The sequence below is a fragment of the Pan troglodytes genome, chromosome 6 (assembly GCF_028858775.2).
Source record: "Pan troglodytes isolate AG18354 chromosome 6, NHGRI_mPanTro3-v2.0_pri, whole genome shotgun sequence".
Lineage (NCBI taxonomy): Eukaryota > Metazoa > Chordata > Mammalia > Primates > Hominidae > Pan > Pan troglodytes.
Genome location: NC_072404.2, coordinates 68,042,291 through 68,069,802, shown reverse-complemented (window position 1 = coordinate 68,069,802; position 27,512 = coordinate 68,042,291). Strand labels below are relative to the sequence as shown.

Sequence of the window (27,512 nt, the reverse complement as noted above, 5' to 3'; positions counted from 1 at the left end):
CTCCACGTGGTAGGCGTAGATGGAGAGCAGGATCCCGGCGGCAGCGAACACTGCGTATCAGGTCACCTTCTCCCAACGGCGGCACCTACACTCAGCAAGACGTGCGCCGCCGACTGCCTCCCTCCGCCCCCGCCCCCGCCGCCGCCGCCGCCCCACTGGCTCGGTCGCCTGCTCCGGGCCCCGCCCCGACAGGCGCGCGGCCCAACCGCCCCGACAGGAGGGAGGAGGGAGGAGGGAGGCGGGCGGGGCGGGGAAGGCGCGCGCGGGCGCCGAGGGAGTGGACAGAGAGCGCAACTACCCTGGGAGGCCCGATCGGCGGCGGAAACTGAGGCAGCGCTCCACGGCGCCCGCGAGGCTTGGGGCCCGGGGAGAGAGGGGCGGGGCCGGGAGGGACGGGGCCAGGCGGGCCAGCGCGGGGAGGGACTTCGGGGAGCGGTGCAAGGATGCCTTGCTTCTCTGTAAGCTGAATTTGAGGTGGCTTGTCGTAAATCGTAGAATACAGAAAAATATAAAGATAAGCTAATATAATCAGGACGAAGAAAATGAAAAGTCAGAATAAAATGAAAGGCCAGGAATAAGAACACAGATAAGCAGGCCATAGGGACTTACACAATTTTGAAAATTGCATCATAAATTTGGCTCTGAGCTTCCTGGTGGCCAAAACTAAAAGGAAAACAGATGTATGTGCTTTTCTCACTGTCTTTAAGAAGAAACACAGTGTTCTTGGAGATTTTCAGTGTTTCCCTGGTTGCAGCTTCCATTTTTTCAGGGGCTTTATATAGTGATGTTGAGTAATAAGCAATATCCTTGTATTCGTTATCTATTGTTGGATAAAAATCGCCCCAAATTCAGCAGCTTTATAAACAATAAACTTTTTTTTCCTCACAGTTTCCATGGGCTAGGAATCTGGGTGAGGTTAGCTGTGTCCTCTGGCTCAGGGTCTCACGAGGATACAATCAGGGTGTCAGCCAGGGCTGCAGCTCTCTCAAGGCTTCAGAATCCTCTTTGAAACTCACTTCGACGGCTGCTGGCAGGCCTCAGGTCCTCTCTGGCTGTGTGCTGGAGACATCAGTTCTTGTCTACTTGCACCTCTTCATAAGAAGCAGCTGGCTTACCCCAGGGCTAGGGAGGGGAAAGAGGAAGAGACAGAAAAAGAAAATGAGAGGCAGTTTCACAGTCCTTTTTGAAACCTAATCCCAGAAGTGACATCCCAAGATAAATAAGTATAATACATATTAAGTCATATGGTGGTAAATGCTAAGAAAATAATCAAAATTCTCCATGTGGTATTAGTTCATAGCACAGAAGTTAAGAGCTTGGGTCCAGGAGGTAGACTTGGAGTTTGAATTCTAGTTCTCTGACTTATTACCCATGTGATTTTGGGCCGGGCTATATTGCCTCTCCAAGCCTCAGTTTCCTTATTTCATTATTGTCAGTACAGAGAAAATGCTCATTTTTATAAACCTGGAGGAGTGGACCAGTAAACATCATTTGTACAGACAGGACCTGCTGACCCACCAGGCAAAAAAGAGGCCTCCACTGAGCAAGTCTACCTGCCAGATGCTATGTCATATTTAAACTTCATGAGATCTGGCCAGGCACAGTAACTCATGCCTGTAAATCCCTGTAGATCAAGGCGGGAGGATTGCTTGAGGCCGGGAGTTCAAGGCTGTAGTGAGCCATGATTGTGCCACTGCACTCCAGCCTGGGCAACAGAGTGAGACCCTGTCTCCACAAATAAATAAACATCTTGTGATCTGTACCAGGGTACAGGCAGGTGTGTATTATCCCCACTTTTCATCCTCAACTCTGAGTTGAGTCATACATCAACTCTGATGACCTTTGCTTCCACTCCCCTTAAGCCATCCACAGGAATAGCTACTTTACATAGAAAAGTCAATCTGAGAGGGTTGAGTGACTTGCCCAATTACTGTAAAAGGTAGAGCTTCAATTAGCACCAAAGCCCATCTGATGCTAGTATTCCCTCTCCACCCATCCACGTGGCTTCCTGGTACTTATTTTAATTTTTTTTTTTTTTTTTTTTGAGGTGGAGTTTCACTCTTGTTGTCCAGACTCAAGTGCAATGGTGCTGTGGCTCACTGCAACCTCCATGTCATGGGTTCAAGCGATTCTCCTGCCTTAGGCACCCGAGTAGCTGGGATTACAGGTGCCTGCCACCATGTCCAGCTAATTTTTTTTTTTTTTTGAGATGGAGTCTTGCTCTGTTGCCCAGACTAGAGTGCAGTGGTCCAATATTGGCTCACTGCAACATCCATCTCCTGCTTTCAAGCAATTCTTCTACCTCAGCCTGCCGAGTAGCTGGGATTACAGGCGCCCACCACCACACCCAGCTAATTTTTGCATTTTCAGTAAAGACAGGGTTTCACCATGTTAGCCAGGCTGGTCTCGAACTCCTGACCTCAGGCAATCCACCCACCTCAGCCTCCCAAAGGTGCTGGGATTACAGGTGCTAGCCACCGCGCTGGGCCCATTTTTTGTATTTTTAGTAGAGATGGGGTTTCACCATGTTGACCAGACTGGTCTTGAGCTCCTGACCTCAGATGATCCACCCACCTCGGCCTCCCAAAGTCCTGGGATTACAGGCATGAGCCACCGTGCCTGGCCTTGGCTTCCCTTTAATAAATCACCACTCAATTTGATGTGGAGGCTCTGTTCTTTCCCAGAATATAATGAATGGAATATTTCCCAACCCACTTCCTCCGTTTTATCAGTGTAATCAAGGGCTAGGGTGTTCCCTTCTTCTTGCCTCAAGGTGAAACAGAGGGGGCTCCCCTGTGCTCTGTAGCAGGCTAGACCTAGGCTTAAATCCTAAAGTGTGCAGAGACTCCGCTGCACACTGCCATCCCAAGGCCCCTGTGATGTGTCTCGACTGGGGTCCTCTCCCTCCAAGCTCTGTGAACCTCAATGCTGGGACCCTGAAAATAATTTAAGACAGGCATAAACAAGACCCTGGCTGCCAACCTAAACTTAGTCTCAGAGCTCAGGTACATTCAGGAACCCTGAAGCCCATGACTTCTCACACCCCTGCCATCCTATTCTTAGTTCTTTGTCTAAAATAATTTAAACATTTTATTTATTTTAATTTTTTATTTGTTTTTTTGAGACAGAGTCCTGCTCTGTCACCCAGGCTGGAGTGCAGTGGCATGATTTCGGCTCACTGCAACCTCTGTCTCCTGGGTTCAAGTGATTCTCCTGCCTCAGCCTCCTGAGTAGCTGGGATTACAGATGCCTGCCACCATGCCTGGCTAATTTTTGTATTTTTAGTAGAGACAGGGTTTTACCATGTTGCCCAGGCTGGTCTCGAACTCCTGACCTCAGGTGATCCGGCCTCCCAAAGTGCTGGGATTAAAGGTGTGAGCCACCACACCTGGCTGAGACTATATTTTTTTTAATTAAAAAATGTTTTTTGAGGCTAGGCACAGTGGCTCATGCCTGTAATCCCAGTACTTGGGGATGCTGAGGCAGGCAGATTATTTGAGGTCAGGAGTTTGAAACCAGCCTAACCAACATAGTTAAATCCGGTCTCTACTAAAAATACAAAAATTAGTGGGGTATGGCGGTGGGTGCTTGTAATCCCAGCTACTCATGAGGCTGAGGCAGGAGTATCGCTTGAGCCTGAGAGGCGGAGGTTGCAGTGAGCAGAGATCACACCACAGCACGATCATAGCTCACTGCTGCCTCAGATTCCTGGGCTCCAGCCATCTGCCTGCCTCAGCCTCCTGAGTAGCTGAGATTACACGCATGCACCACCACACCCAGTGTGAGAAACAAATGCACCCGTCCAAACCCAAAGAATGGACTCAGAGACCCAGAGCACAGAGAAAGTGAGACTTTTAATGATAGTCTTGCAGGATCGGGTGTCTGGCACCAGGCACACATAGCACAGTTTCAACAAGCAATGTATCCCTTCGTCTGCATGTACCTCCCCTGGTTCCTCATAGGCTGAGTACTATGGGGTCACAATCTTCCTGGATGTTGCCTATTGGTTGTTGGGTAGGGGCTGCAGGTGTTTTCTTTAGGGTTGTTAGAAATACCAGAATTGTTAGAAATAGATAATTGGTGCCATGAAGAAAAGTCAGCATGAAGACAAAAGATCTCTCAGCAAGGCAATCTTTACTTTCTGCGGAAAGGGTGCTCAATCACAGATGGAACAATGGCAAGAGCACACCTGAGCAAAGGAAAAGCAGATCTATTTACCCTTATGCATTTGGGTCGTCCTTACTGCTGTATCCTGCATCCACTGGCTGGAGTTGAACCTCACAATCTTAAACTGATACCCGATTTGCTAATAGCCTAAAACTTCCCTAAATAGGTAAGTGCAGGGAAGAACAAAGAAAGAGAGGAAGTTGCTTATGAAAGGCTTAAGGAAGTAATAACATTTCCAAATAAGGAAGGGACATAAACTATGAGCTAAGACTTGCCTGGGCCTGTGCAGACATGCCTGAGTAAGCCAAGCAACTCAGTGGGCTAAAGTGTAAGAACTAATAGTTGATAGGAGGCTTTAGAGTAAGGAGCTATTATTCCTGGTGTCTATTATTTTATGTTTAAACCAAGATGAGCTTTGAAGAGGAACTTTTCTACTTCCTACAGTTGTCCTGCTGCATTTTGTTGCAGCCCACAATGCATTGCAATCCTAGTTAGCTTAGAGCCTCTTCAAGTATTTGACTTATGACCCAAGTAGCTAGGCAGGCTGATAAGAACAGACAAAACCAGCTATTTTGTGGGCTAGTAAACTTTCATCTTAGACTAAACTTCTTTGGTTCAGGTGGGGGCAACTAAAAAGGTGGGGGTGGTGACAAGCAGGCATTGAGTGTCCAAGCAGAAACCTAGTATGTACTGTTTCTTTTGTAGTTTGCTGGCCTAACCTGATTTAAGCCACTTTGTCTTGGAAATGGACCACTGTATACATTATTTCCTTCACCCAGCTAATTTTAAATTTTTTTGTAGAGATGAGGCCTCATTCTGTTGCCCGTTGGTCTTGAACTCTTGGCCTAAAGTGATCCTCCTGCCTCAGCCTCCCAAAGTGCTTGGATTACAGACATGAGCTACCTGTTCAGTCATCTTTGTTTAAAAAAGAGAGTTTGGAGGACTCCAACTAGGAACTATTGGAGGAATCTTGGCCAGATATGATTATAACTGGGTTGAAACAATGAAAACAAAACAATGAAACAAGATAAAAAGGAGGAAGACGGGGAAAGGCTGGGAAGGTTACAACCAACAGGACTTGCAAGTAAGCAGATCTGGTGGCAAAGGTCAGGGAAAACCAAAGACTTCCAGGTCTCCAGGTGACAAGGCCAGATACGGCACATGGTAGTGCCGGCAGATGGAGGGGGAGTGCATACCACCACACAGTTGGCCCACACACTCTGGCTGCAAAGGGCCAGGGACCACATGGTCTTTAGCTTGCTGCCTGAATTTGGACAACTCACTCCCTCTCACTCCCTGTCTTCACATTTCCAAAATGAAGCTAAAACAAACCCTTCTCCAGCTTATTTTGTTTCTGTTTTGTTATTTTCGGAGATGGAGTCTTGCTCTATTGCCCAGGCTGGAGTGCGGTGGTGCGATCTTGGCTCACTGCAACCTCCGACTCCAGGGTTCCTGCCATTCTCCTGCCTCAGCCTCCCAAGTAGCTGGGATTACAGGTGCCGACCACCATGCCCGGCTAATTTTTTTGTATTTTTTTTAGTAAAGACAGGGGTTTCACCATGTTGGCCAGGTTGGTCTCGAACTCCTGACCTCAGGTGATCCACCTGCCTCAGCCTCCCAAAGTGTTAGGATTACAGGTGTGAGCCACTGTGCCCGGTCTCCAGCTTGTTTTAAGAATCGAGTAACATCGCCATGTTTAATTGGCTTAGATATTCAGAAGCTGTTGATGTGAACATTTAATGAACTTTATGAGTAAACAAATTAGATCAAAGTAAGTGGACTCCATGAAGCCGAGTATTATGCCTTCTGGATATGCCACCTGGTAACCCCTCCTTCAGCACACTGTGCCCCTTGACAGGCATCATGGGAGCAGGGACAGAGAAGGTGGGTGGGGAGCACAGGGACAGAGACACAGTGACATCCGCCCCTGCCTTGCCCCCATCCCATCCACCCTTTTTTTTTTTTTTTGAGATGGAGTTTCACTCCTGTTACCCACGCTGGAGTGCAATGGCGCAATCTCAGCTCACTGCAACCTCTGCCTCCCAGGTGCAAGCAATTCTCCTGTCTCAGCTTCCCAAGTAGCTGGGATTACAGGCATGCACCACCACACCCGGCTAATTTTGTATTTTTAGTAGAGATGGGGTTTCACCATGTTGGCCAGGCTGGTTTCGAACCCCTGACCTCAGGTGATCCACCCGCCTCAGCCTCCCAAAGTGCTAGGAATACAGGCGTGAGCCACCATGCCCAGCCCCCATCCACCCCTTTCTATAACAAAATCATTTAATAATGGTTTCCCATGTGTAAAAGATTTGCTTCATTCAATCACAGAATAGACACTTGAGATTCAAATTTACTGAGGAAGAAACTATTCACATGCCAAGTAGGAACTTAAAAAAAAAAAAAACCCTTAATCACTGTATCATTGAAGGAAAACCAATTTAAGGGATGTAGTGTTTATCCAGGCAAGACTGGTTGGCTTCTTGGTTTTCTGTCTTACTCATTTCTTTCTCCTTCTCAAAGAGTAGATTTTATTTTCAAACCTGGGGAAAGAGGTGTTCAAGGTGGGAGGGAGATGGAGGTAGGAGGATGGCTTTAGATCAGGAGTTCAAGACCAGCCTGGTCAATATAGCGAGACCTTGTCTGTAGAAAAAAAATTTTTTTTTTACTTAGCTAGATGTGGTTGGTGGTGCATGCCTGTGGTCCCAGCTTCTCAGGAGGCTGAGGGAGGAGGATCACTTGAGCCCAGGAATTTGAAGCTGCAGTGAGCTGTAATCATGCCACTGCACTCCAGCCTGCATGACAAAGCAAGACCCTGTCTAAAAACAACAACAAAGGGCCAGGCTCAGTGGCTCACACCTGTAATCCCAGCACTTGGGGAGGCTGAGGCAGGAGGATCTCTTGAGGCCAGGAGTTCGAGACCAGCCTGGGCAACATAGTGAGACCCTGTCTCTCTCTGTCTCTCTCTTTTTTTTTTTTTTAAAGAAGTGTTTGGGATGTTCCACTACGTAGACGTCCACTGCCGAACGGTCATAACCAAGACACATGGCCTGACAGCCTGTGATGGTTATTTGTGTTTGTGCAAACTCCAGAGCAGCCCAAGCTCCTGGACAAAGAGACATTCCACTGTGTTTTTAACTGTCTTGATCAGACATATGAGGAGAGACAAGTCATTGTCTCCAGCATCAAAGGAATGAACCAAGATGTTGATTTTGAAGAGCCAGCACTTTCCCAAGAAGCCTCCACAGTGTGACATCACAGGGCCTCTACCGGCACTGAGTGTCAGAATTGAGGCATGTGAAGCTGGGCCACATTCTAGCAGAGGCCCTGCTCAAAATGTGGCCTGGAGTAATCAAAAGATGTTGACGTGGCAGCTCCTCACCAGATGTCCTGCTCCCTTTATTGCCCATCTATGTCCAGTCTCTTGACAAGCAGCTAGAATGTTCTTTTTAGTGTTTTTGTTTTGTTTTGCTTTGTTTTCTTTGAGTCTTGCTCTGTCACCCAGGATGGAGTGCAGTGGCGTGATCTCTGCTCACTGTAACCTCCACCTCCCGGGTTCAAGCAATTCTTGTGCCTCAGCCTCCTGATTAGCTGGGATTACAGGCACCTGCCACCATGCCCGGCTAATTTTTGTATTTTTTAGTAGAGACAGTGTTTCATCATGTTGGCCAAGCTGGACTTGAACTCCTGACCTCAGGTGATCCACCTGCCTCGGCCTCCCAAAGTCCTGGAATTACAGGCATGAGCCACTGCGCCTGGTTTTTTTGTTTTGTTTTTAGCTATAAGGTCTAGCTCTGACCCTCAAGCTGGAGTGCAGTGGTTCAATCATGGCTCATTGCAGCCTCTATCTCCTAGGCTGAAGAGATTCTCTCCCCTCAGCCTCCCGAGGAGCTAGGACTACAGGCATGTGCCACCACATCTGATGAAGTTTACTCTTGCTACCCAGGCTGGAGTGTAATGGCCTGATCTCAGCTCACTACAAATCTGCCTCCCAGGTTCAAGCAATTCTCCTGTCTCAGCCTCCCAAGTAGCTGGGACTACAGGCATTCGCCACCACACTGGCTAATTTTTGTATTTTTAGTAGGGATGGGGTTTCACCATGCTGGCCAGACTGGTCTTGAACTCCTGACTTCAGGTGATCCACCTGCCTTAACCTCCCAAAGTGCTGAGATTACAGGCATGAACCCTGCACCTGGCACACCTGGTTCATTTTTTTAAATGTTATTTTTGCAGAGACAGGGATCTCTGTATGTTGCCCAGGCTGGTCTCAAAATGTTACTCTCAAATGATCCTGCCCCTTCAGCCTCCCAAAGTGCTGGGATTAGAGGCATGAATCACCGTGCCCAGCCTCATTCTCTTTTAATTAGCTCAGTTTCAGTTTCTTATTATACAAATACCATCAAATAGAAAATGTCAATGTTAAGCAGGATTTCCATGTAAAGGTGGCAAATCACAAAATCTCCCTTCCTTGATACTTATTTATTCTTTTTTTGTTCTTTTTATTTATTTTTTGAGATGCAGTCTCACTCTGTCACCCAGGCTGGAGTGTGGTGGCACAATCTTGGCTCACTGCAACCTCCGCCTCCCAGATTCAAGTGGTTCTCCTGCCTCAGGCTCCCGTGTAGCTGGGATTACAGGTGTGTACAACCATGCCCAGGTAATTTGTGTATTTTTAGCAGAGATGAGGTTTCACCATGTTGGCCAGTCTGGTCTGGAACTCCTAACCCAAGGTGATCCACCTGCCTCGGCCTCCCAATGTCCTGGGATTACAGGCATGAGCCACTGCACCCGGGCCCTTGATACTTATTCATTCTAATGACATTTAGTGTGCTCCTACTATGTGCCAAGTACTATATTAGGTTCTGAGAATGACTAAGATGGGACTCCTGCTGCAGGGAGCCTTTGTTCTGATTTGGTGTGAGTTTGGGAGGAGGATATGTAGGCAAGCAATTCAGTAAATAGCAAGCTGATTTTTGAGTGTGATATCTGCTTTGAGAGAACCAGGCAGAATGAGGCAATGAATCCTCCCTCTCCACAGGATGAGGGAGGATTTCTCTGCCAAGGTGATGTGTGAGCTGAGGTCTGGAAAATCTAGTAAGGAATGACTGGCCTCGAGCCAACCCTGGCTAAGCTACTGAGCTTCAATGATAAAGAAAGTACTCCACTGGCCTTTGGGCAGGAAAACATAAGTACATGTGAGAAGAACCTCCAGCCAGCCTCAGAGCTTCCCATAACCCCAGCTAGAGCTAGATGACAATAAAGTCAGAACTTAAAGGAAGAACAAAGAAAAGGAAAATGAATCAAGAATATTCTCCCAGGCCAGTTGTGGTGGCTCACGCCTGTAATCCCAGCACTTTGGGAGGCCAAGGAGGGTGGATCACTTGAGGTCAGGAGTTCGAGACCAGCCTGGCCAAAATGGTGAAATTCTGTCTCTACTAAAAATACAAAAATCAGCTGGGCATAGTAGCGTGCATCTATAATCCCAGCTACTCAGGAGGCTGAGGCAGGAGAATCACTTGAACCCGGGAGGCAGAAGTTGCAGTGAGCACCACTGCACTCCAGCCTGGGTGACAGAGCAAGACTCTGTCTCAACTAATAATAATAATAATAGAATAGTTATTCAAGTATAAACGCATTAAACAGAAACTCTCAAACATGCATCAATTCCAAAAATATAGCAGCTGTAGGTGAAAATAGAAACTGCAGGTTAAAAAGAATCATGATACTTTTGTATCTTTTTTTATAATTTTAATGAATGTTGAATAAAAAGATATGACCTTCATGTAGACTTTTATCTGAAGTTCAGAAATTCTCCCACCTTACTTTAGTTTCTTCAGCTTCTGTTGTATCAAGCAAAATAAATATTATATATATTTGAACTAAAACACATATAAAATATGTAAAGTTTTTTTTTTTTTGAGACAGTGTCTCTCTGTTGCCAGGCTGGAGTGCAGTGGTGCAATTTTGGCTCACTGCAACCTACGCCTCCTCCCAGGTTCAAGTGATTCTCCTGCCTCACCCTTCCAAGTAGCCGGGATTACAGGCACCCGCCACCATGCCCAGCTAATTTTTCTATTTTTAGTAGAAACAGGGTTTCACCATGTTGGCCAGGATTGTCTCGATCTCCTGACCTCGTGATCTGCCCAATTCAGCGTCTGAAAGTGCTGGGATTACAGGCGTGAGCCACTGCACCAGGCAAAGTTATTTTTAATCCATTAATACATCTACTTACTTAACTACCTATTTGCACAAAAAGAGGTGTGAATTATCACTTTTTTTTTTTTTTCGACACAGAGTCTCTCTCTGTTGCCCAGGCTGGAGTGGAATGGTGTAATCTTGGCTCACTGCAACCTCTGCCTCCGAGACTTAAGCGATTCTCATGCCTCAGCCAGGCATGAGCTATCAGGCCTGGTCATATCACGTAATGTTAAGTTATTTTTTGGTGGTTGAAAATTTCATGATTTATTACTTGCTTCTTTGTACTTTTCTTGTTTTGCTTTCTCTTCTCTCTCTCGCTCTCCCTCTCTGACAGGGTCTCACTCTGTTACCCAGGTTGCAATCTCAAACCCCTGGGTTCTAGTGACCCACCTGCCTCAGCCTCCCAAGTAGCTGGGACTACAGGTGTACATTACTATAACTGGTTTTCAATTTTTTATAGAGATGGGATCTTGCTATGTTCCTCATGCTGGTCTCATACTCCTGGCCTTGAGCAATCCTTCTACCCTGCCTTCCCAAAGTGCTGGGATTACAGGTGTGAGCTATAGCACACGGCCTGCTTTGTACTTTTCTACAGGACTTAGATTTTATATAATAATTAAAAATATTTTTTACAAAAGCAGTAGTCACTCTAAACTTTTTAAAATTAAGCAATGATTAAGAATGAGGTACAGAAAGTAGTATTAATTCAGCACCTATTATATACCAGATATTTTGCATATAGCAGATCACCTAGTCCACATATCAAGGCAGGAATTATAATCTTTATTTATTTTTTTATTTTGTTTTATTTTTGAGATGGAGTCTCGCTCTGTCACCCAGGCTGGAGTGCAGTGGCATCATCTCGGCTCACTGCAACCTTCACCTCCCAGGTTCAGGCCATTCTCCTGCCTCAGCCTCCTGAGTAGCTGGGACTACAGGCACCTGACACCAAGCCCGGCTAATTTTTTTTTTTTTTTTTTTTTGAGGCAGAGTCTCGCTCCATCGCCCAGGCTGGAGTGCAGTGGTGCAATCTTGGCTCACTGCAAGCTCTGCCTCCCAGGTTCACGCCACTCTCCTGCCTCAGCCTCCCGAGTAGCTGGGACTAAAGGCACCCGCCACCACGCCCAGCTAATTTTTTGTATGTTTAGTAGAAACAGGGTTTCACCGTGTTAGCCAGGATGGTCTCGATCTCCTGACCTCGTGATCCACCCGCCTCTGCCTCCCAAAGTGCCGGGATTACAGGCGTGAGCCACCGCGCCCGGCCAATTTTTGTATTTTTAATAGAGACTGGGTTTCACCATGTTAGCCAGGATAGTCTCAATCTCCTGATCTCGTGATCCACCTGCCTTGGCCTCCCAAAGTGCTAGGATTACAGGCATATGCCACCGCGCCTGGCCCTTATAATCTTTATTTTCCAGGAGACAAAAATGTGGATTACAAGCATTTCCTGGTTCTAGAGATACACAGCTGCTGCCAAAACAATTTCCCCCTTTCCAGCAGCCTGCCCCCTGCTGGTTTTATCAAATTCAATCCCCCCACTTCCACCCCCACATCTGTGCGCAAGAATGTTCACACACACACACACACACACACATTTCTGCTATATTCCATCTGCCTAGGCCAGGAGCTTGTCATGACAAACCAAATGCAATACCTATTTCTTGACCAACGCTGTTATTCAGTATCTCTATGATTTGAGAAATAGTATGATTTCACCCTGACAAGGATCACACTGAGTTTTTAATAGAAATAATAATTACAAACCATCCTAGTCTGTGTGAAAGCATGTGATGTTCAGATATATCCAGCCCTTTGAGATGCTCTGCTGGAAGGTGGTTGAGGTACAAAGTACTATTGACTCATGGTCATCTTGGTCCATGGTCATTAATAATGATAGTTTGTACTTCTTTCGTGTTTGTGCTAAGGGTGGTTTCAAAACCTGGAAGAAGCTTATCAATTTCTAGGTATTCAAATATATCTTTCACAATGTATATGTGTGTGTGTGTGTGTGTGTGTGTGTGTATACTGTGAAGATACATACACACATATATTCACATATGAATATATACACACATTTATGTATTTACATTATACTAATAAAAAAATAAATTCTTTTTTTTTCTTTTGAGATAGAGTCTCACTCTGTCACCCAGGCTGGAGTACAGTGGCATGATCTCAGCTCACTGCCACCTCTGCCTCCCATGTTCAAGCAATTCTCCTGCCTCACCCTCTGGAGTAGCTAGGACTACAGGCGCCTGCCACCACACCAGCCTAATTTTCATATTTTTGGTAGAGACGGGGTTTCACCATCTTGGCCAGGCTGGTCTTGAACTCCTGACCTCGTAATCCACCCACCTCATCCTCCTAAAGTGCTGGGATTACAGGCATGAGTCACCGTGCTGGTATAAAGTAAATTCCTAATGATCCACGAAAAGAAAATGGTAGGCCAGGTGTGGTGGCTCCCACCTGTAATCCCAGCACTGCAAGAGGCTGAGGGGGAAGGATCACTTGAGACTTGGAGTTTGAAACCAGCCTTGGAAACATGGTGAGACCCCCTCTCTACAAGAAATATAAAAATTACCTGGGCATGGCGGCTTGTACCTGGGGTCAAAGTTACTCAGGAGGCTGAGATGGGAGGATAACTTAAGCCAAGAAAGAAGATGTTGCAGTGAGCCGGGGTCATACCACCGCACTCCATCCTTAATGACAAAGTCATACCTTGCCTCAAAAAAAGGGAAAAAATTGGTATCCATGAAAAATGTAAAATATCTATATATACATAAATCTATATAGAAATAGTATATTAATGAAAAAGTAAATTCTTAATAGTTCATGACAAGCAAATAGCAGGCCAGGCATGGTGGCTCGTGCTTGTGATCACAGCACTTTGGGAGGCTCAGGCAAAACGATTGCTTGTGTCCAAAAGTCTGGGAACAGCCTGGGCAACAAAGTGAGAACCAACTTCTCAGAAAAAATTAGAAATTAGCCAGGCATTGTGGCATGTGCCTGTAGCATCAGCTACTCAAGAGGCTGAGTTGGGAGAATCACTTCAGGCCAAACGGCCAAGGCTGCAGTGAGCCATGATCACACGACTACACTCCAGCCTGGGTGACAGAGCAAGACCCTAACAAAACAAAAAAAGATAACTGTAAAAAAATATAAATATAGAAAACATGAAGTGAGAAGCTACCATGTCCAGAGCAAAGAAAAAGGGCCCAAGCAGAGGCTCATTCTGACTCCCACCCAAAGAAGACAAGAAAAACTATGAGACACTAAATAAAACAAACATCACTATGAAACCACGCAGGCAGAATTTATTATAAATTTGTCAGAAATCCACTGTCAAGGTTAAAAGAAGAGACAGGTGTTTTGCTAAGGCACTCTGCTGTGCAGTGAAGTTACCAACAAATAAGAGTCCAGGGAAGCTTTAGGCTCCTTGATGCTGTTGACCATTAAAGACTAAAAAGCGGGATCTGGAAAAGGTGACTGCGAAGCAAAAGCAAAGCCAGAAGAGGCCATGATGAGGCAGATGATGGGTTCCAGTGGCCACTATGAGGCCAAAGATGGGCCAGAAGAGGCCATCATGGGTTCGACTGGCCACTATGAGGCCGAAGATGGGCCAGAAGAGGCCATCATGAGAAAGGAGCTGGTATAACTGAGACAACTGTGAGACAGGAACTGGGACTTGGGAGGCAGATGTGAGGAAAGAGATGAGCCAGGTGAGGACAGTGAGAGGCAGCAGCTGGGCTTAGAGAGGCCAGCGTGAGGCAAGAGCTGGGTCTGTTGAGGCAGCCTGGAGAAGCAATTGTCAGGCAAAAGCTGGGCCTGTTCAGGGAGCCACCAGGAAGGCAGTGGAACCGGAGGACTCAACTTGAGAAAGATTTGAGTCTACAAAGGCGAGGAGCTGCACAGGAGCTAATCCAAAGAGGATGTTGTGAGGCAAAAGCTGAACCTTTAGACACAAAATGTAGGAAGAAAAGGGGAAGAAGTGGATGCCTGGAGACAGCAACTGGACCTGGAGAGGCAGACTTGAGAAAGTTCTGGGCCTACAGAAGCTGCAAAAATGAAAAAACTCGACCTCGAGAGGCTGTTGAGAGGAATGAGGTAAGCCTAAAGAGGCCATTTGAAGGCAGGAGCTGGTCCTGTCAAACTTGCTGAAACGCAAGAATTTGGACTGGGAAGGTCACAGTGAGGCAAGAGCTCAGTGTGGAGAGTCAGCTGTGAGGCGGAGGCAGGGTCTGTATGGGCCTTCAGGATGCAGGAGGCTGGGCCAGGAGAGGCCGACAGGAAGTCCAGTTCTGGGCGTGATGAGGCAGACAAAAGTCAAAAGCTGGGCCTGGGAAGGCTGCCGAGAGGCATGAGCTGGGCTAGGCCTAAAGAGGCCATTGGGAGGCAGGAGAAGCTGAGCTTGGAGAGGCCGACTTGATGAAGTTGTGCACCTGGAGCGGCCGCCAAGAGGCAAGAGCTGGGCCCGGGGTGGGCGACTTGAGGACGACTTGTGCCTGCAGGGGCTGCTGGAAGGAAAAGCTGGGCCTGGAGATGCCGACTAGAGGAAGTTCAGGACCTGGAGAGGATGCAAAGGAGCAAACGCTAGGCCTGGAAAGGCTGCTGTGAGGCATGAGCTTGGCGTATGGAGGCCACTGGGAGGCAGGAGCTGGGTCTGCAGAGGCTGCCGAAAGGCAGGAGGCTTGCCCTGAGTAGGCCACGGTGAAGAAGGAGGTGGGCCAGGAGGGCCCACTGCGAGGTAGAGGCTGGGCCTCTAGACGCCACCAACAGGCAGGGCCTGGCCCTGGAGAGGCCAGGAGAGGCATGAGCTGGGCCTCGACAGGCCAGCATAAGGGAGGACCTCGGCCTACAGAGGCCAGCGTGAGGCAGGAGCTCACACCTCTGGGAAGGTGGCCAGAGGCATAAGTTGGGCCTGAACAGGCCACTCTGAGGGAGGAGCTGGGCCTGTCGAGGCTGCCGGGAGGCAGGCAGGAACTAGGTCCCGGGAAGCCACAGTGAGGTGAGAGCTGGAGCTGGAGAGGCCCCTCAGAGGCAAGAGCAGGGCCTGCAGAGGCTGTTCTCAAGCCACAGCTGGGTCTGTACAGGCCACCGCGAGGCAGAAGGTGGGCCTAAATAGCTTGGCGGGAGAAAGTTTTGGGCCTACAAAGGCTTAGGACAGCTGGACAGGAGCTGAGTCAAAAGAGGTGTGTTGTGAGGCAGGAGTTGGGCCTGTAGATGGACCTGGGAGGAAGAGCTGGGCCTGGAGAGGCAGCCATGAGGGAGGCAGAGGCTGGGCCTGTAGAGACCAATGGGAGGCAGGAGATGGCCCTGAAGGGGCCACTTGGAGGATGTGCTGTGCCTGGAGAGGCCGTGGGGAGGCCGGAGCTGGAAATGGAGAGGACTTCAGGACGATTTGAGCCTGCAGAGGCCGCCGGGAGTCCCAAGCTGGGCCTCGAGAAGCTAACTGGAGAAAGTCTGGGGCCTGGAGATGCCACCAGAGGGCAGGAGCCAAGCCTGGAGAGGCCACAGTGAGGCCCGAGCTGGGCCTCGAGAGCTTTGCTTGAAGTTTTTGGCCTACAAAGGCCGCCAGGAGCTGGGCAGGAGCTGGGCCTGGAGGTGCCCACCATGAGGTAGAGGCTGGGCCTGTAGAGGCCGCCGACAGGCAGGAGCTGGGCCTACAGAGGCCCCGAGAGGCATGATCTGGGCCTCAACAGGCCAGTGTAAGGGAGGACCTCGGCCTAGAGAGGCCAGTGTGAGGCATGAGCTGACATCAGGGCGGGATGCAAGAAGCATGAGTTGGACCTAAAGAGGCCACCGTGAGGGAGGAGCTCGGCCTGTCGGGGCTGCCGGGAGGCAGGCAGGAACTGGGCCCTGGGAAGGCACCGTGAGGCGAGAGCTGGGCCTGGACAGTCCCCTGGGAGGCAGGAGTGGGGCCTGCAGAGGCTCTTCTCAAGCCAGAGCTGGGTCTGTGCAGGCCACCACGAGGCAGGAGGTGGGCCTAAAGAGCTTGACTGGAGAAAGTTTTGGCCCTACAAAGGCTGGAAGGAGCTGAGCCAAAAGAGGTCGTTGGTTGTGAGGCAGGATTTGGGCCTGGAGACATAGCCGGGAGGAAGAGTTGGGCCTGGAGAGGCAGCCAGGAGGGAGACAGAGGCTCCTCTGCCACAGTCAGAGGAGTGGGGCCCCATCCTCTCCAGGCCCTGAATTTACTCCATTCAGCCTCTCCGGGCCCAGCTGTTCCTCCCAGCTGCGTCTCCAGACCCGACTGCTGCCTCCCAACAACCTCTTTGGACTCAGCTCCTGCCCAGCTCCTGGAGGCCTTGGTAGGCCCACAGCTTCCTCAAGCCAAGCTCCCCAGGCCCAGCTCAGGCCTCACAGTAGCCTCTCCAGGCTCAGCTCCTGCCCTCCGATGGCGTCTCCAGGCCCCAAACGGCCTCCAGTCGGTGGGCTCCTCCAGGCCCAGCTTGGGCCTCCCAGCGGCCTCTGCAGACCCAAGTCGTCCTGAAGTCGGTCTCTCCAGGCCCAGCTCCGGCCTCCCGGTGGCCTCTCCAGGTGCAATGCGTCCTCAATGAGGGCCCCTCCAGGGTCAGCTCCTGCCTCCCATCGGCCTCTAGAGGCCCAGCCTCTGCCTCCCGCCTGGCGGCCTCTCCAGGCCCAGCTGTTCCTCCTGGCTGTGTCTCCCGGCCCAGCTCCTGCCTCCCAGCAAGCAACCTGTTTTGGCTCAGCTCCTGCCCAGCTCCCGCTGGCCTTTGGAGGCCCCAAACTTTCTCCAGCCAAGCTCTTCAGGCCTACCTCCTGCCTCCCAGTGGCCTGTACGGGCCCAGCTCTGGCTGGAGAACAGCCTCTGCAGGCCCCGCTCTTGCCTCCCAGGGGCCTCTCCAGGCCCAACTCTCGCCCCACGGTGGCCTCCTGGGGCCAAGTCCCTGCCTGCCTCCCGGCAGCCCGCGAGCGGCCCAGCTCCTCCCTCACGGTGGCCTGTTTAGGCCCAACTCGTGTCTCTGGCACCCTGTCCAGAGGCGTGAGCCCCTGCCTCACACTGGCCTCTCTCATGCTGAGAGAGGTCCTCCCTCACGCTGGCCTGTTGAGGCCCAGCTCATGCCTCTGGTGGCCTCTCCAGGTCCAGCCCCTGCCTGTTGGCGGCCTCTAGACGCCCAGCCTCTACCTCAACAGTGGGCCCTCCAGGCCCACCTCTTGCCTCGCCATGGCCTCCTCGGGCCAGGCTCCCGCCTCGGGGCTGCCTCCACATGCCCAGCTCGTGCCTCGCCGAGGCCCTCCGGAGGCCAAGCTCATGCGTCACGGCGGCCACCAGGACCACTAGGTCTACCTTAAAAAAATGCTTAAGGGAGTTTTTCAAGTAAAAATGAATGAAGTTGGGAGCGGTGGCTCATGCCTGTAATCCCATTTTGGGAGGCTGAGGTGGGTGGATCACCTGAGGTCAGGAGGTCAAGACCATCCTGGCCAACATGGTGAAACCCCACCTCTAATAAAAATACAAAAAATTAGCCAGGTATGAAGGCCACTGAGATTGTGCCACTGCACTCCAACCTGGGTGACAAGAGTCAAACTACATTTCAAAAACAAAAAACAAAACTTAAGGCCTGGCCTTCTGCTCCTCTCCAAACCCCCTTCTCTGGGCCCAAGACACCTTGGCTGAGGAGGGGGCTGAGGACGTGTGAGCCCCTGCCAGGAAACCCCTGCCCGGACCAAGTACTCAGCCCACAGGCCTGCGTCCAGCGAGGCCTCCCGTGGCGTCAGCATGTTCGTGTGGAGGAATGTGGAACCTCACTCTATGGCCGTGTTCCCCTGGTACTCCATCCCCTTCCTGACCCCTCCCTGGAGCCACACGAGGCCCAGCAACCTGCCAGTCACTCAGTGGCCTCCAACCAGAGCAAACAACCTGCCAAGTTGGCAGCTGTTGCTCATGAGCATCCACCAGGTGGGACAGGGAGTGTTGACCCTGGGTGGCCCCCTGGAGCCACCTTCCCTGAAAGCCCAGGGCCCAGAACCCCACACACTTTGGGGGTGGTGGAACCTGGTAAGGGCCCACCTCCCACCATGGAGGAGGAGCCCTGGGCCCCTCAGGGGAGTCCCTGCTGGACAGTGAGACAGAGAATGACCACGATGATGCTTTCCTCTCCGTCATGTCTCCTGACACCCAGTTGCCTCTACCACTCAGATGATGTCAGGCCCAGTCCCTCAGTGCCCTGCACAAGGAACAGGACTCATCTTCTGAGAAGGATGGATGCAGCCCCAACAAATGGGACAAGGACCACATCCGGTGGCCCATGAGTGGCGGTCATGATCTTCAGCAAGCGGCACCAGGCCCTGGCAGGGCGCACCAGGGTCACCCCAACCAGGACAACCGGACCGTCAGCCAGATCCTGAGAGAGTGGTGGTACACCCTGGGGCCCAATGAGATGCAGAAGTACCAAAACCTGGCCTTCCAGGTGAAGGTGGCCCACTTGCAACAAGGACCGAAAGAAGTCCAGCTCAGAGGCCAAGCCCACAAGCCAGGGGCTAGCAGGAGTGTACAAGGGCTCGTGGGAGCGGAGTATTTCAGAGATGAGCACTGCCACTGCCCCTGGGGTGCCCTCTGAACTCCTGTCAGTTGCAGCCCAGACACTCCAGAGCTCGGATACCAAGGAGCAGCTTCTGTGGGGCAGAACGGCTGCACACAGTCAGGGAACCTGGCTCAGCCTGGCCCAAGCCTTCTCCCACAGGGGTGTACACAGCCTGGACGGCAGGGAAATAGACCGTCAGGCACTACAGGAACTGACACAAGTGGTGTCTGGCACTGCATCATACTCTGGCCCAAAGCCTTCTACTCAGTATGAAGCTCCAGGCCACTTTGCAGCCCCTGGTGAGGGAGGTGACCAGTGGGCAGCCCTGCTGCTGCCCGCCTGAGCTGCTCATTCCCAGCACATGGCCAGTGATGACATAGTGAGTGATGAGGAGCACATGGTCATCCATGAGGAGGAGGGGGTGACGATGTCATTGCTGATGATGGCTTTAGCACCACTGACACTGATCTCAAGTTCAAGGAGTGGGTGACTGAGAGTGGTGACAGCTCTGGGGAGGAGCCAGAGGGCAACAAGGGCTTTGGTGGGAAGGTATTTGCACCTGTCATTCCTTCCTCCTTTACTCCTGCCGCCCCTTGCTGGATCCTGAGCCCCCAGGGTCCCCCGATCCATCTGCAGTTTTTGGCAAAGTCCATGGTCCCACCCCCTCCTCCTCCTACACACACTCGGATGCTTCCTCCTCAACCTTGGCACCCACCTCCTTCTTACTGGGCCCAGGAGCCTTCAAAGCCCAGGAGTCTGGTCAGGGCAGCAGAGTGGGCCCCCTACGGCCCCTACCCCTGGGGATGGGGGCCCAGGGATGCCTTCCAAGGTGACCTGTTTCCTCCCAATGGATCCTTCCACCTTCTGGTGCAAGAGACCTGAAAGTGTGGGCGACCTGGAGCTACCAGGCCCCTCAGTCATCGCGGTCCCTCCCAACACTAAGGCTTTCCTAGGCAGGAGCTGGGCTGAGCCACCCAGGGGGCAGAGCCTGAAGAGGAGAAACTGACTGGGCTTTGGGGGTTGGGGCAGAGGAAACCCCACGGACATGGATCCCGCACTGGACGACCCCACCATGCCCAAATGCAAGATGAGAAGATGCTCCATCTGCAGCCCAAAGCCCAACACCCCCAAGTGTGCCATGTGTGATGGGGACAGCTTCCCCTTTGCCTGTACAGGTGGAGAAGCCAAGGACGGGCTCAGGGAACCGGAGACCGAGAAGGCGCTGTCCTCTTCACTGCACGCGCCCTGGACCAGTGCCGGCCCTGATCGTGCAGCTCTTCCAGGCCCACTGCTTCTTCCTGTCCACTAGGCCACAGCCACTCTCCAGGCCCACTATGCACACATCTTCCCCTCCAAGGTTTGTTCTGCCCCTGCCCTGACTCCCAGCCCTGTGGGGGTCCTGTCCCCACCTCACCTGGCTCAGACTCTGACACTGCCCTGGCTGCCCCACCACTGCCTCTGCCCAAGAGTCACGTGAGGCTGAGAGTAGGGGCAGGGGCAGCAGTGGTGCCAGTTGGGGGGCGGTCCAGTGGGAGGAGCCTCAGCCTCGCGGGCTGCTCCGTGGAACTGATGACTGCATGATCTTCTGGGCACCTCACGGATCTTCAACTGCAGGTGAAACGGATGCTGGTGGTGGGTGCAGGGCCGCTGGGAGCCGCTGCATGGGTCCCAGGGGCTGGACTGGGGCAGGTGCCAACTGAAGCTGCTGGGGCAGCATGGGCAGGATGCTCTGCACACAAACCTTGGAGAAAAAGATGTGTGCATAGTGGGTCCACTGCTGCTGCCCCTGCCCTGACTCCCAGCCCTGCCTGACCCCACTTCACCCTGCTCAGGCTCTGGCGCAACCCTGGCTGCCCTGCCACTGCCTCTGCCCCAGAGCTGGGGCCTCGACAACCTGGCTGGAAGGGGACACCCCAGCCCTGCCTCAACACCTGGGTCCCTCCATAACTACCACAGGCAGGTGGGCGACCCCAAAGAAGATCCCAGGACTCACAGTACCCCCTGAGAACATGGACACTATGTGGGGGTAGCAATGGAAGGCAGGATGGTTATCTTCTCCAGGGTAAAGCCATTTAATCCTTTCAGTTTGGGAAGGAATAAGGCCTTTTTTTCCTTTTGAGACGGAGTCTTGCTCTGTCACCCAGGCTGGAGTGCAGTGGTGAGATCTTGGCTCACTGCAACCTCTTACTGCCGGGTTCACACCATTCTCCTGCCTCAGCCTTCCGGGTAGCTGGGATTACAGGTGCACGCTACCACGTCCAGCTAATTTTTGTATTTTTAGAACAGACGGGGCTTCACCATCTTGGCCAGGCTGATTTCGATCTCCTGAAATCGTGATCCACCGGCCTCCACCTCCCAAAGTGCTGCGATTACAGGTGTGAGCCACCACGCCTGGCCAAGGCCTGCTCCTCTTATATATACCCCCTACCCCTGCAGCTGTGCCGGGGGAAAGCTGGGCAGTTTCCCTCCTCTGAGCCCCTGTACATACCATGAAGTGTGGGACCGTCAGAGTTTTTCACTTTTCGGAAAATAGCTCCTGCTGGGGCTACAAGATGGAGCGTGAAGAGGGCCTTGGGCCACAGGGAGGTGCCTGTGGAATAGGGGGAGTTCATGCACCCCTTCTTTCTCCAGAGGGGCTGGACTCAGGTGAGTATGGGGGTGGGGGCTCCTGCACTTCGACACAGGCAGCAGGAGGGTTTTCTCCCGATTCCCTCTGCACTCCCAACTTGAGTTGTACTTTTTAAGAAAGTGATTCACCCTGCCTTTGCCCCCTTCCCCAGAACAGAACACGTTGATCATGGGCGATATTTTCTATTGTGCCAAAAAGATGCCATGACTGTCATTAAACCTGTTTAACACCAAATAATAAGAAAAATAAAATAAAAAATTCGGGCTTGGTGCAGAAACTCACTCCAAATAAATTACCTACCAAAATATTTATATAATGGTGGAAATATTCCAAAATTCCATATTTTGGGATTTATACACAAAAGATAAAAAAATTAGAGGCCAAGAGGCTGCCAGAAGGGAAAAACGGGGCCTGGAAAGGCCATTGTGAGGAATGAGCTGGGCCTAAAGAGGCCACTGGCAGGCGGGAGCTGGGCCTGCTGAAGCGGCCGAGAGGCAGGAGCTTTGGACTGGGGAGGCCACAGTGAGGCGAGAGCTAGCTGGGCGTGGAGAGTCCGCTGTGAGGCCGAGGCCTGGCCCGTGCAGGCCTTCGGGAGGCAGGATGCCGGGCCTGCAAAAGCTGACTGGAGATCAAGTTCTGGGCCTGAAGAGGCCGCCAAAAGTCAAAAGCAGGGCCTGGGAAGGCTGCCTACAGCCACGAGCTGGGCTGGGCTGAAAGAGGCCACTGGGAGGCAGGAGGAGCTGGACCTGGAGAGGCTGACTCGAGGAAGTTTTGCACCTGGAGAGGCCGCCGAGAGGACGGAGCTGGGCCCGGGGAGGCCAACGTGCAGCTCTTCCAGGCCCACTTCCAGGCCGACTTGAGGATGACTTGGGCCTGCAGAGTCTGCCGGGAGGCTGGAGCTGGCCCTGGAGAGCCTGACTCAAGGGCAGTCTGGGCCTACAGAGGCCGCCATGCGGGAGGCAGAGGCTGGGCCTCTAGAGGCCGACGAGAGGCAGGAGCTGGCCCTGGAGGGGCCCTCGTTGACGACGCGTTGCGCCTGGAGAGGCCGCCGGGAGGCCGGAGCTGGGCCTGGAGAGGACAACTTCAGGACGATTTGGGCCAGCAGAGGCCGCCGGGAGGCCCAAGCTGGGCATAGAAGAGCCCACCGACTGGAGGCTGTTCAGGGCCTGGAGACGCCATCGGAGGGCAGGAGCTGAGCCTGGAGAGGCCACTGTGAGGCCTGAGCTGGGACTGGGGAGCTTGGCTTCAGGAAGTTGTGGGCCAACCAGGGCCGCCGGGAGCTGGGCGGGAGCTGAGTCCAAAGAGGTTGTTTGGAGGCCGGAGTCGGGCCTGGAGACGCAGCCAGGAGGAAAAGCTGAGCCCGGAGAGGATGCCGGGAGGCTGCAAGTGGGTCTGGAGAGGCCAACTTCAGGAGGCCCAGCCTCTGCCTCCCACATGGCAGCTTCTGCAAGCCCAGCTGTTCCTCCTGGCTGCATCTCCTCAAGTGGGCCCAGAGGTTCTGGGTCCAGAGAGGCAGTCGGAAGGGAAAAAATGGGCCTGGAAAGGCCGTTGTGAGGAATGAGCCCCATGGGCCTGAAGAGGCCACTGGCAGGTGGGAGCTGGGCCTGCCAAAGTGGCCGAGAGGCAGGAGCTTTGGACTCGGGAGGCTGCAGTGAGGCAAGAGCTAGCTGGGCGTGGAGAGTCCGCTGTGAGGCAGAGACTGGGCCTGTGCAGGCCTTCGGAAGGCAGGAGGCCGGGCCTGGAGAGGCCGACTGGAGGTCAAGTTCGGAATCTGCAGAGGCCACGGAAAGTCAAAAGCGGGGCCTGGGAAGGCCGCCGGGAGGCATGAACTGGGCTGGGCCGAAAGAGGCCACTGGGAAACAGGAGGAGCTGGGCCTGGAGAGACTGACTCGAGGAACTTTTGCACCTGGAGAGGCCGCCGAGAGGCCGGAGCTGGGCCTGGGGAGGACGATTTGGGCCTGCAGAGGCCACCAAGAGGCAGGAGCTGTCCCTGGACAGGCCTACTTGATGACAGTCTGGGCCTACAGATGCTGCCAGGAGGCAGGAGCTGTCCCTGGACAGGCCTACTTGACGACAGTCTGGTCCTGCAGAGGCTGCTGGGAAGAAGAGCTGGGCCTGGAGAGGCCGACTGGAGGAAGTGCAGGGTCTGGAGCCCATGCAAAGGAGCAAACGCCAGGCCGGGAGAGGCCGCCTCGACGCATGAGCTTGGCCTCCAGAGGGCCTCTGTGAGGCAGGAGCTGGGCCTGCAGAGGCCGCCCCGAGGTGGGAGCCTGGCCCGAGGAGGCCACGGCGAGGCAAGAAGTGGGCCTGGAGGGCACACTGTTGAGGTAGAGGCTGGGCCTCTAGTGGCTACCAACAGGCAGGAGGCCGGGCCTGGAGAGGCTGACTGGAGGACAAGTTCGGGGCCTGCAGAGGCCGCGGAAAGTCAAAAGTGGGGCCTGGGAAGGCCGCCGGGAGGCATGAGCTGGGCTGGGCCGAAAGAGGCCACTGGGAGACAGGAGGAGCTGGGCCTGGAGAGACGGACTCGAGGAACTTTTGCACTTGGAGAGGCCGCCGAGAGGCCGGAGCTGGGCCTGGGGAGGCCGACTTGAGGACGACTTGGGCCTACAGAGGCTGCCAGGAGGCAGGAGCTGTCCTTGGACAGGCCTACTTGATGACAGTCTGGGCCTACAAGGCCGCCGGGAGGCAGGAGCTGTCCCTGGACAGGCCTACTTGACGACAGTCTGGTCCTGCAGAGGCTGCCGGGAGGAAGAGCTGGGCCTGGAGAGGCCGACTGGAGGAAATGCAGGGCCTGGAGCCCATGCAAAGGAGCAAACGCCAGGCCAGGAGAGGCCACCCTGATGCATGAGCTTGGCCTCCGGAGGGCCGTGAGGCAGGAGCTGGGCCTGCGGGGGCCACCCCAAGGCGGGAGCCTGGCCCGAGGAGGCCACGGCGAGGCAAGAGGTGGGCATGGAGGGCCCACTGTTGAGGTAGAGGCTGGGCCTCTAGAGGCCGCCAACAGGCAGGGCCTGGGCCTGGAGAGGCCAACAGAGGCATGAGCTGGGCCTCAACAGGCCAGTGTGAGGGAGGACTTCTCTCAGCGTGAGAGAGGCCAGTGTGAGGCAGGGGCTCATGCCTCTGCAAAGGGTGCCAGAGGCATGAGTTGGGCCTCAACAGGCCACCGTGATGGAGGAGCTGGACTGCACGCGGGCTGCCGGGAGGCAGGCAGGGACTTGGTCCCGGGAGGCCGCCGTGAGGCAAGAACTGGGCCTGGAGACGCCCCTGGGAGGCAAGAGCGGGGCCTGCAGAGGCTGTTCTCCAGCCAGAGCTGGGCCTGTACAGGCCACCGGGAGGCAGGAGGTAGGCCTGAGGAGCTTCGCTGGAGAAAGTTCAGGGTCTACAAAGGCCGGCGGGAGCTGGGCAGGAGCTGAGCCAAAAGAGCTTGCTTGCTGGGAGGCCGGAGCTGGGCCTGGAGAGGCTGACTTCAGGACCACTTGGGCCTGCAGAGGCCGCCGGGAGGCCCAAGCTGGGCCTGGAGGAGCCCACCGACCGGAGGCCGTTTGGGGCCTGGAGACGCCGTTGGAGGGCAGGAGCTGAGCCTGGAGAGGCCACCGTGAGGCCTGAGCTGGGCCTGGGGAGCTTGGCTTGAGGAAGCTGTGGGCCGACCAAGGCCACCAGGAGCTGGGCAGGCGCTGAGTCCAAAGAGGTTGTTGGGAGGCAGGAGTCGGGCCTGCAGACGCAGCCGGGAGGAAGAGCTGGGCCCGGAGAGGACGCCGGGAGGCTGCAAGTGGGTCTGGAGAGGCCGACTTGAGGAGCTTCTGGGCCCGGAGAGGCCGCCGGAAGGGAAAAACTGGGCCTGGAAAGGCCGTTGTGAGGAATGAGCCCCATGGGCCTGAAGAGGCCACTGGCAGGCGGGAGCTGGGCCTGCCGAAGCGGCCGAGAGGCAGGAGCTTTGGACTCGGGAGGCCGCAGTGAGGCGAGAGCGAGCTATTCGTGGAGAGTCCACTGTGAGGCAGAGGCTGGACCTGTGCAAGCCTTTGGGAGGCAGGAGGCCGAGCCTGGAGAGGCTGACTGGACGTCAAGTTCGGGGCCTGCAGAGGCCGCCGAAAGTCAAAAGCGGGGCCTGGAAAGGCCGCCGGGAGGCATGAGCTGGGCTGGGCCGAAAGAGGCCACTGGGAGACAGGAGGAGCTGGGCCTGGAGAGGCTGACTCGAGGAACTTTTGCAACTGGAGAGGCCGCCGAGAGGCCGGAGTTAGGCCTAGGGAGGCCGACTTGAGGATGACTTGGGCCTGCAGAGCCTGCCAGGAGGCAGGAGTTGGCTCTGGACAGGCTGACTTGACAGTCTGGGCCTGCAGAGGCCGCCGGGAGGAAGAGCTCGGCCTGGAGAGGCCGACTGGAGGAAGTCCAGGGCCTGGAGAGGATGCAAAGCAGCAAATGCTAGGCCTGGAAAGGCTGCCCTGAGGCACAGGCTTCGCCTACAGAGGCCACTGGGAGGCAGGAGCTGGGCCCGCAGAGGCTCCTGAGAGGGAGGAGCATTGCCCCAGGAGGCCACAGTTAGGAAGAGATGGGCCTGGAGAGCCCACTGTGAGGTAGACTCCGGGCCTGTAGAGGCCACCGTCAGGCAGGGGCTGTGCCCGTTGAGGCCACAAGAGGCATGAGCTGGGCCTCAACAGGCCAGTGTGAGGCAGGAACTGACAGTTGGGTAGGTTGCAAGAGGCATGAGTTGGGCCGAAAGAGACCACCGTGACGGAGGAGCTGGGCCTGTACAAGCTGCCTAAAGGCAGGAACAGCTTTGGACTGGAGAGGCCACAGACAGGGAAGAGCTGGGCGTGGAGAGTCTGCTGTGAGGCAGAGGCTGGGCCTGTACATGCCCTCGGGAAGCAGGAGGCTGGGCCTGGAGAGGCCGACTTGAAGTTTTGCTCCTGCAGAGGTCACTTAGAGGCAAGAGCTGGGTGTGGAGAGGCTGACTTGAGGTCGATTTTGGTGTGCAGAAGCCACCGGTAGCTAGGAGTTGGCCCTGGAGAGGCTGATTTGAGAACAATTTTGGCCTGTAGAGGCCACTGGGAGGGAGAGCTTGGCCTGGAGAGGCCAACTAGAGTAAGTTCAGGGCTTGGAGAGTATGCACAAAAGGAAATGCTCAGCCTGGAAAGTGTGCTGTGAGGCATTAGCTTGGCCTACACAGCACTTGGAGGCAGGAGCTGGGCCTGCAGAGGGTGACTTCAGAATGATTTTGGCCTGCAGAAGCCTTTGGGAGGAAGAGCTTGGCCTGGACTGGCTGACTGGAGGAAGTTTTGGGACTGGAGTATGCGTCAAAAAGCAAAAGTTAGGCTAGGAAAGGCCACTTCGCGGCACGATCTTGGCCTACAAAGGCAATTGCGAGGCAGGAGCTGGGCCTGTAGAGGCTGCTGAAAGGCAGGAGCTTGGCCTTAGGAGGCTATGCTCAGGCAAGTGGTGGGCCTGGAGGGTCTACTGTGTGGTAAGAGTCTGGGCCTGTGTAGGCCGACATGAGGCAGGAGCTGAGTTAGGAGAGGCCAACTTTTGGAGAATTTGGGCCTGCAGAGGCTGCCAGGAGGCAAGAGCTGTGCCTGGAGAGTCCATCTTCTAGCATGAGCTCGGCCTAAAGAGACCATTGTGAGGCAGCAGCTGCCTTGGAGGCAGGCAGATTCGTGGCCTGGGGAGGCCACCATGAGGCAAATGCTCAGTTTTCGGAGGATGCCGTGAGGCAGGGAGAAACTTGGCTGCAGTGAGGGAATAGTTTGATTGCTGAGGCTGCCGGGAGGCCGAAGGTGGGCCTGGAAAGCTTTACTTTAAGAAGTCTGTGGCCTACAGAGGCTGCCAGCAGCTCAGCAGGAGTTGGGCCAAAGGAGGTTGTTGTGAGGCAGGAGACGGGCCTGTAGACGCACCAGGAGGATGAGCTTGTCCTGGCGATGCCGAGTTAAGCACATTCTGGGCCTGGACAGGCTGCAAAAGGCAAAAGCTGTGCCTGGAAAAGTCGCCAT

At 53.7% G+C, this 27,512-nt stretch overlaps 2 protein-coding genes and 2 pseudogenes across 2 annotated transcripts; 1 reads left to right on the top strand and 3 right to left on the bottom strand.

The window, feature by feature from the left end:
- The first annotated feature begins 19 nt into the window (after window positions 1–19).
- On the top strand, window positions 20–19,941 carry LOC107975629 (protein capicua homolog; annotated as a pseudogene).
- Window positions 13,657–27,512, bottom strand: LOC112208115 (uncharacterized). The gene is made up of 3 exons (XM_063815925.1): window positions 27,417–27,512; window positions 20,320–25,988; window positions 13,657–14,926 (listed from the first exon to the last, which is right to left on the bottom strand). The coding sequence occupies exons 1-2, from the start codon at window positions 27,510–27,512 to the stop codon at window positions 24,684–24,686; spliced, it is 1,401 nt and encodes a 466-aa protein (XP_063671995.1). The 3' UTR covers window positions 13,657–14,926; window positions 20,320–24,683.
- On the bottom strand, window positions 22,069–23,102 carry LOC134810540 (putative uncharacterized protein FLJ44672). Its single transcript, XM_063815404.1, is given in 3 exon segments — window positions 22,069–22,240; window positions 22,242–22,407; window positions 22,571–23,102. Coding segments are annotated over 3 exon segments (870 nt in total).
- On the bottom strand, window positions 23,960–24,570 carry LOC107972046 (putative uncharacterized protein FLJ44672; annotated as a pseudogene).

Coding starts and splice junctions, on each gene's coding strand:
- LOC112208115 (XM_063815925.1), bottom strand. CDS start 27,512: ATGGCGACTTTTCCAGGCACAGCTTTTGCCTTTTGCAGCCTGTCCAGG. Junction 25,989..27,416: donor AGGACAAGCTCATCCTCCTG/GTGCGTCTACAG, acceptor TGGCCTCTGTAG/GCGAAGCCTGTGCCTCAGGG.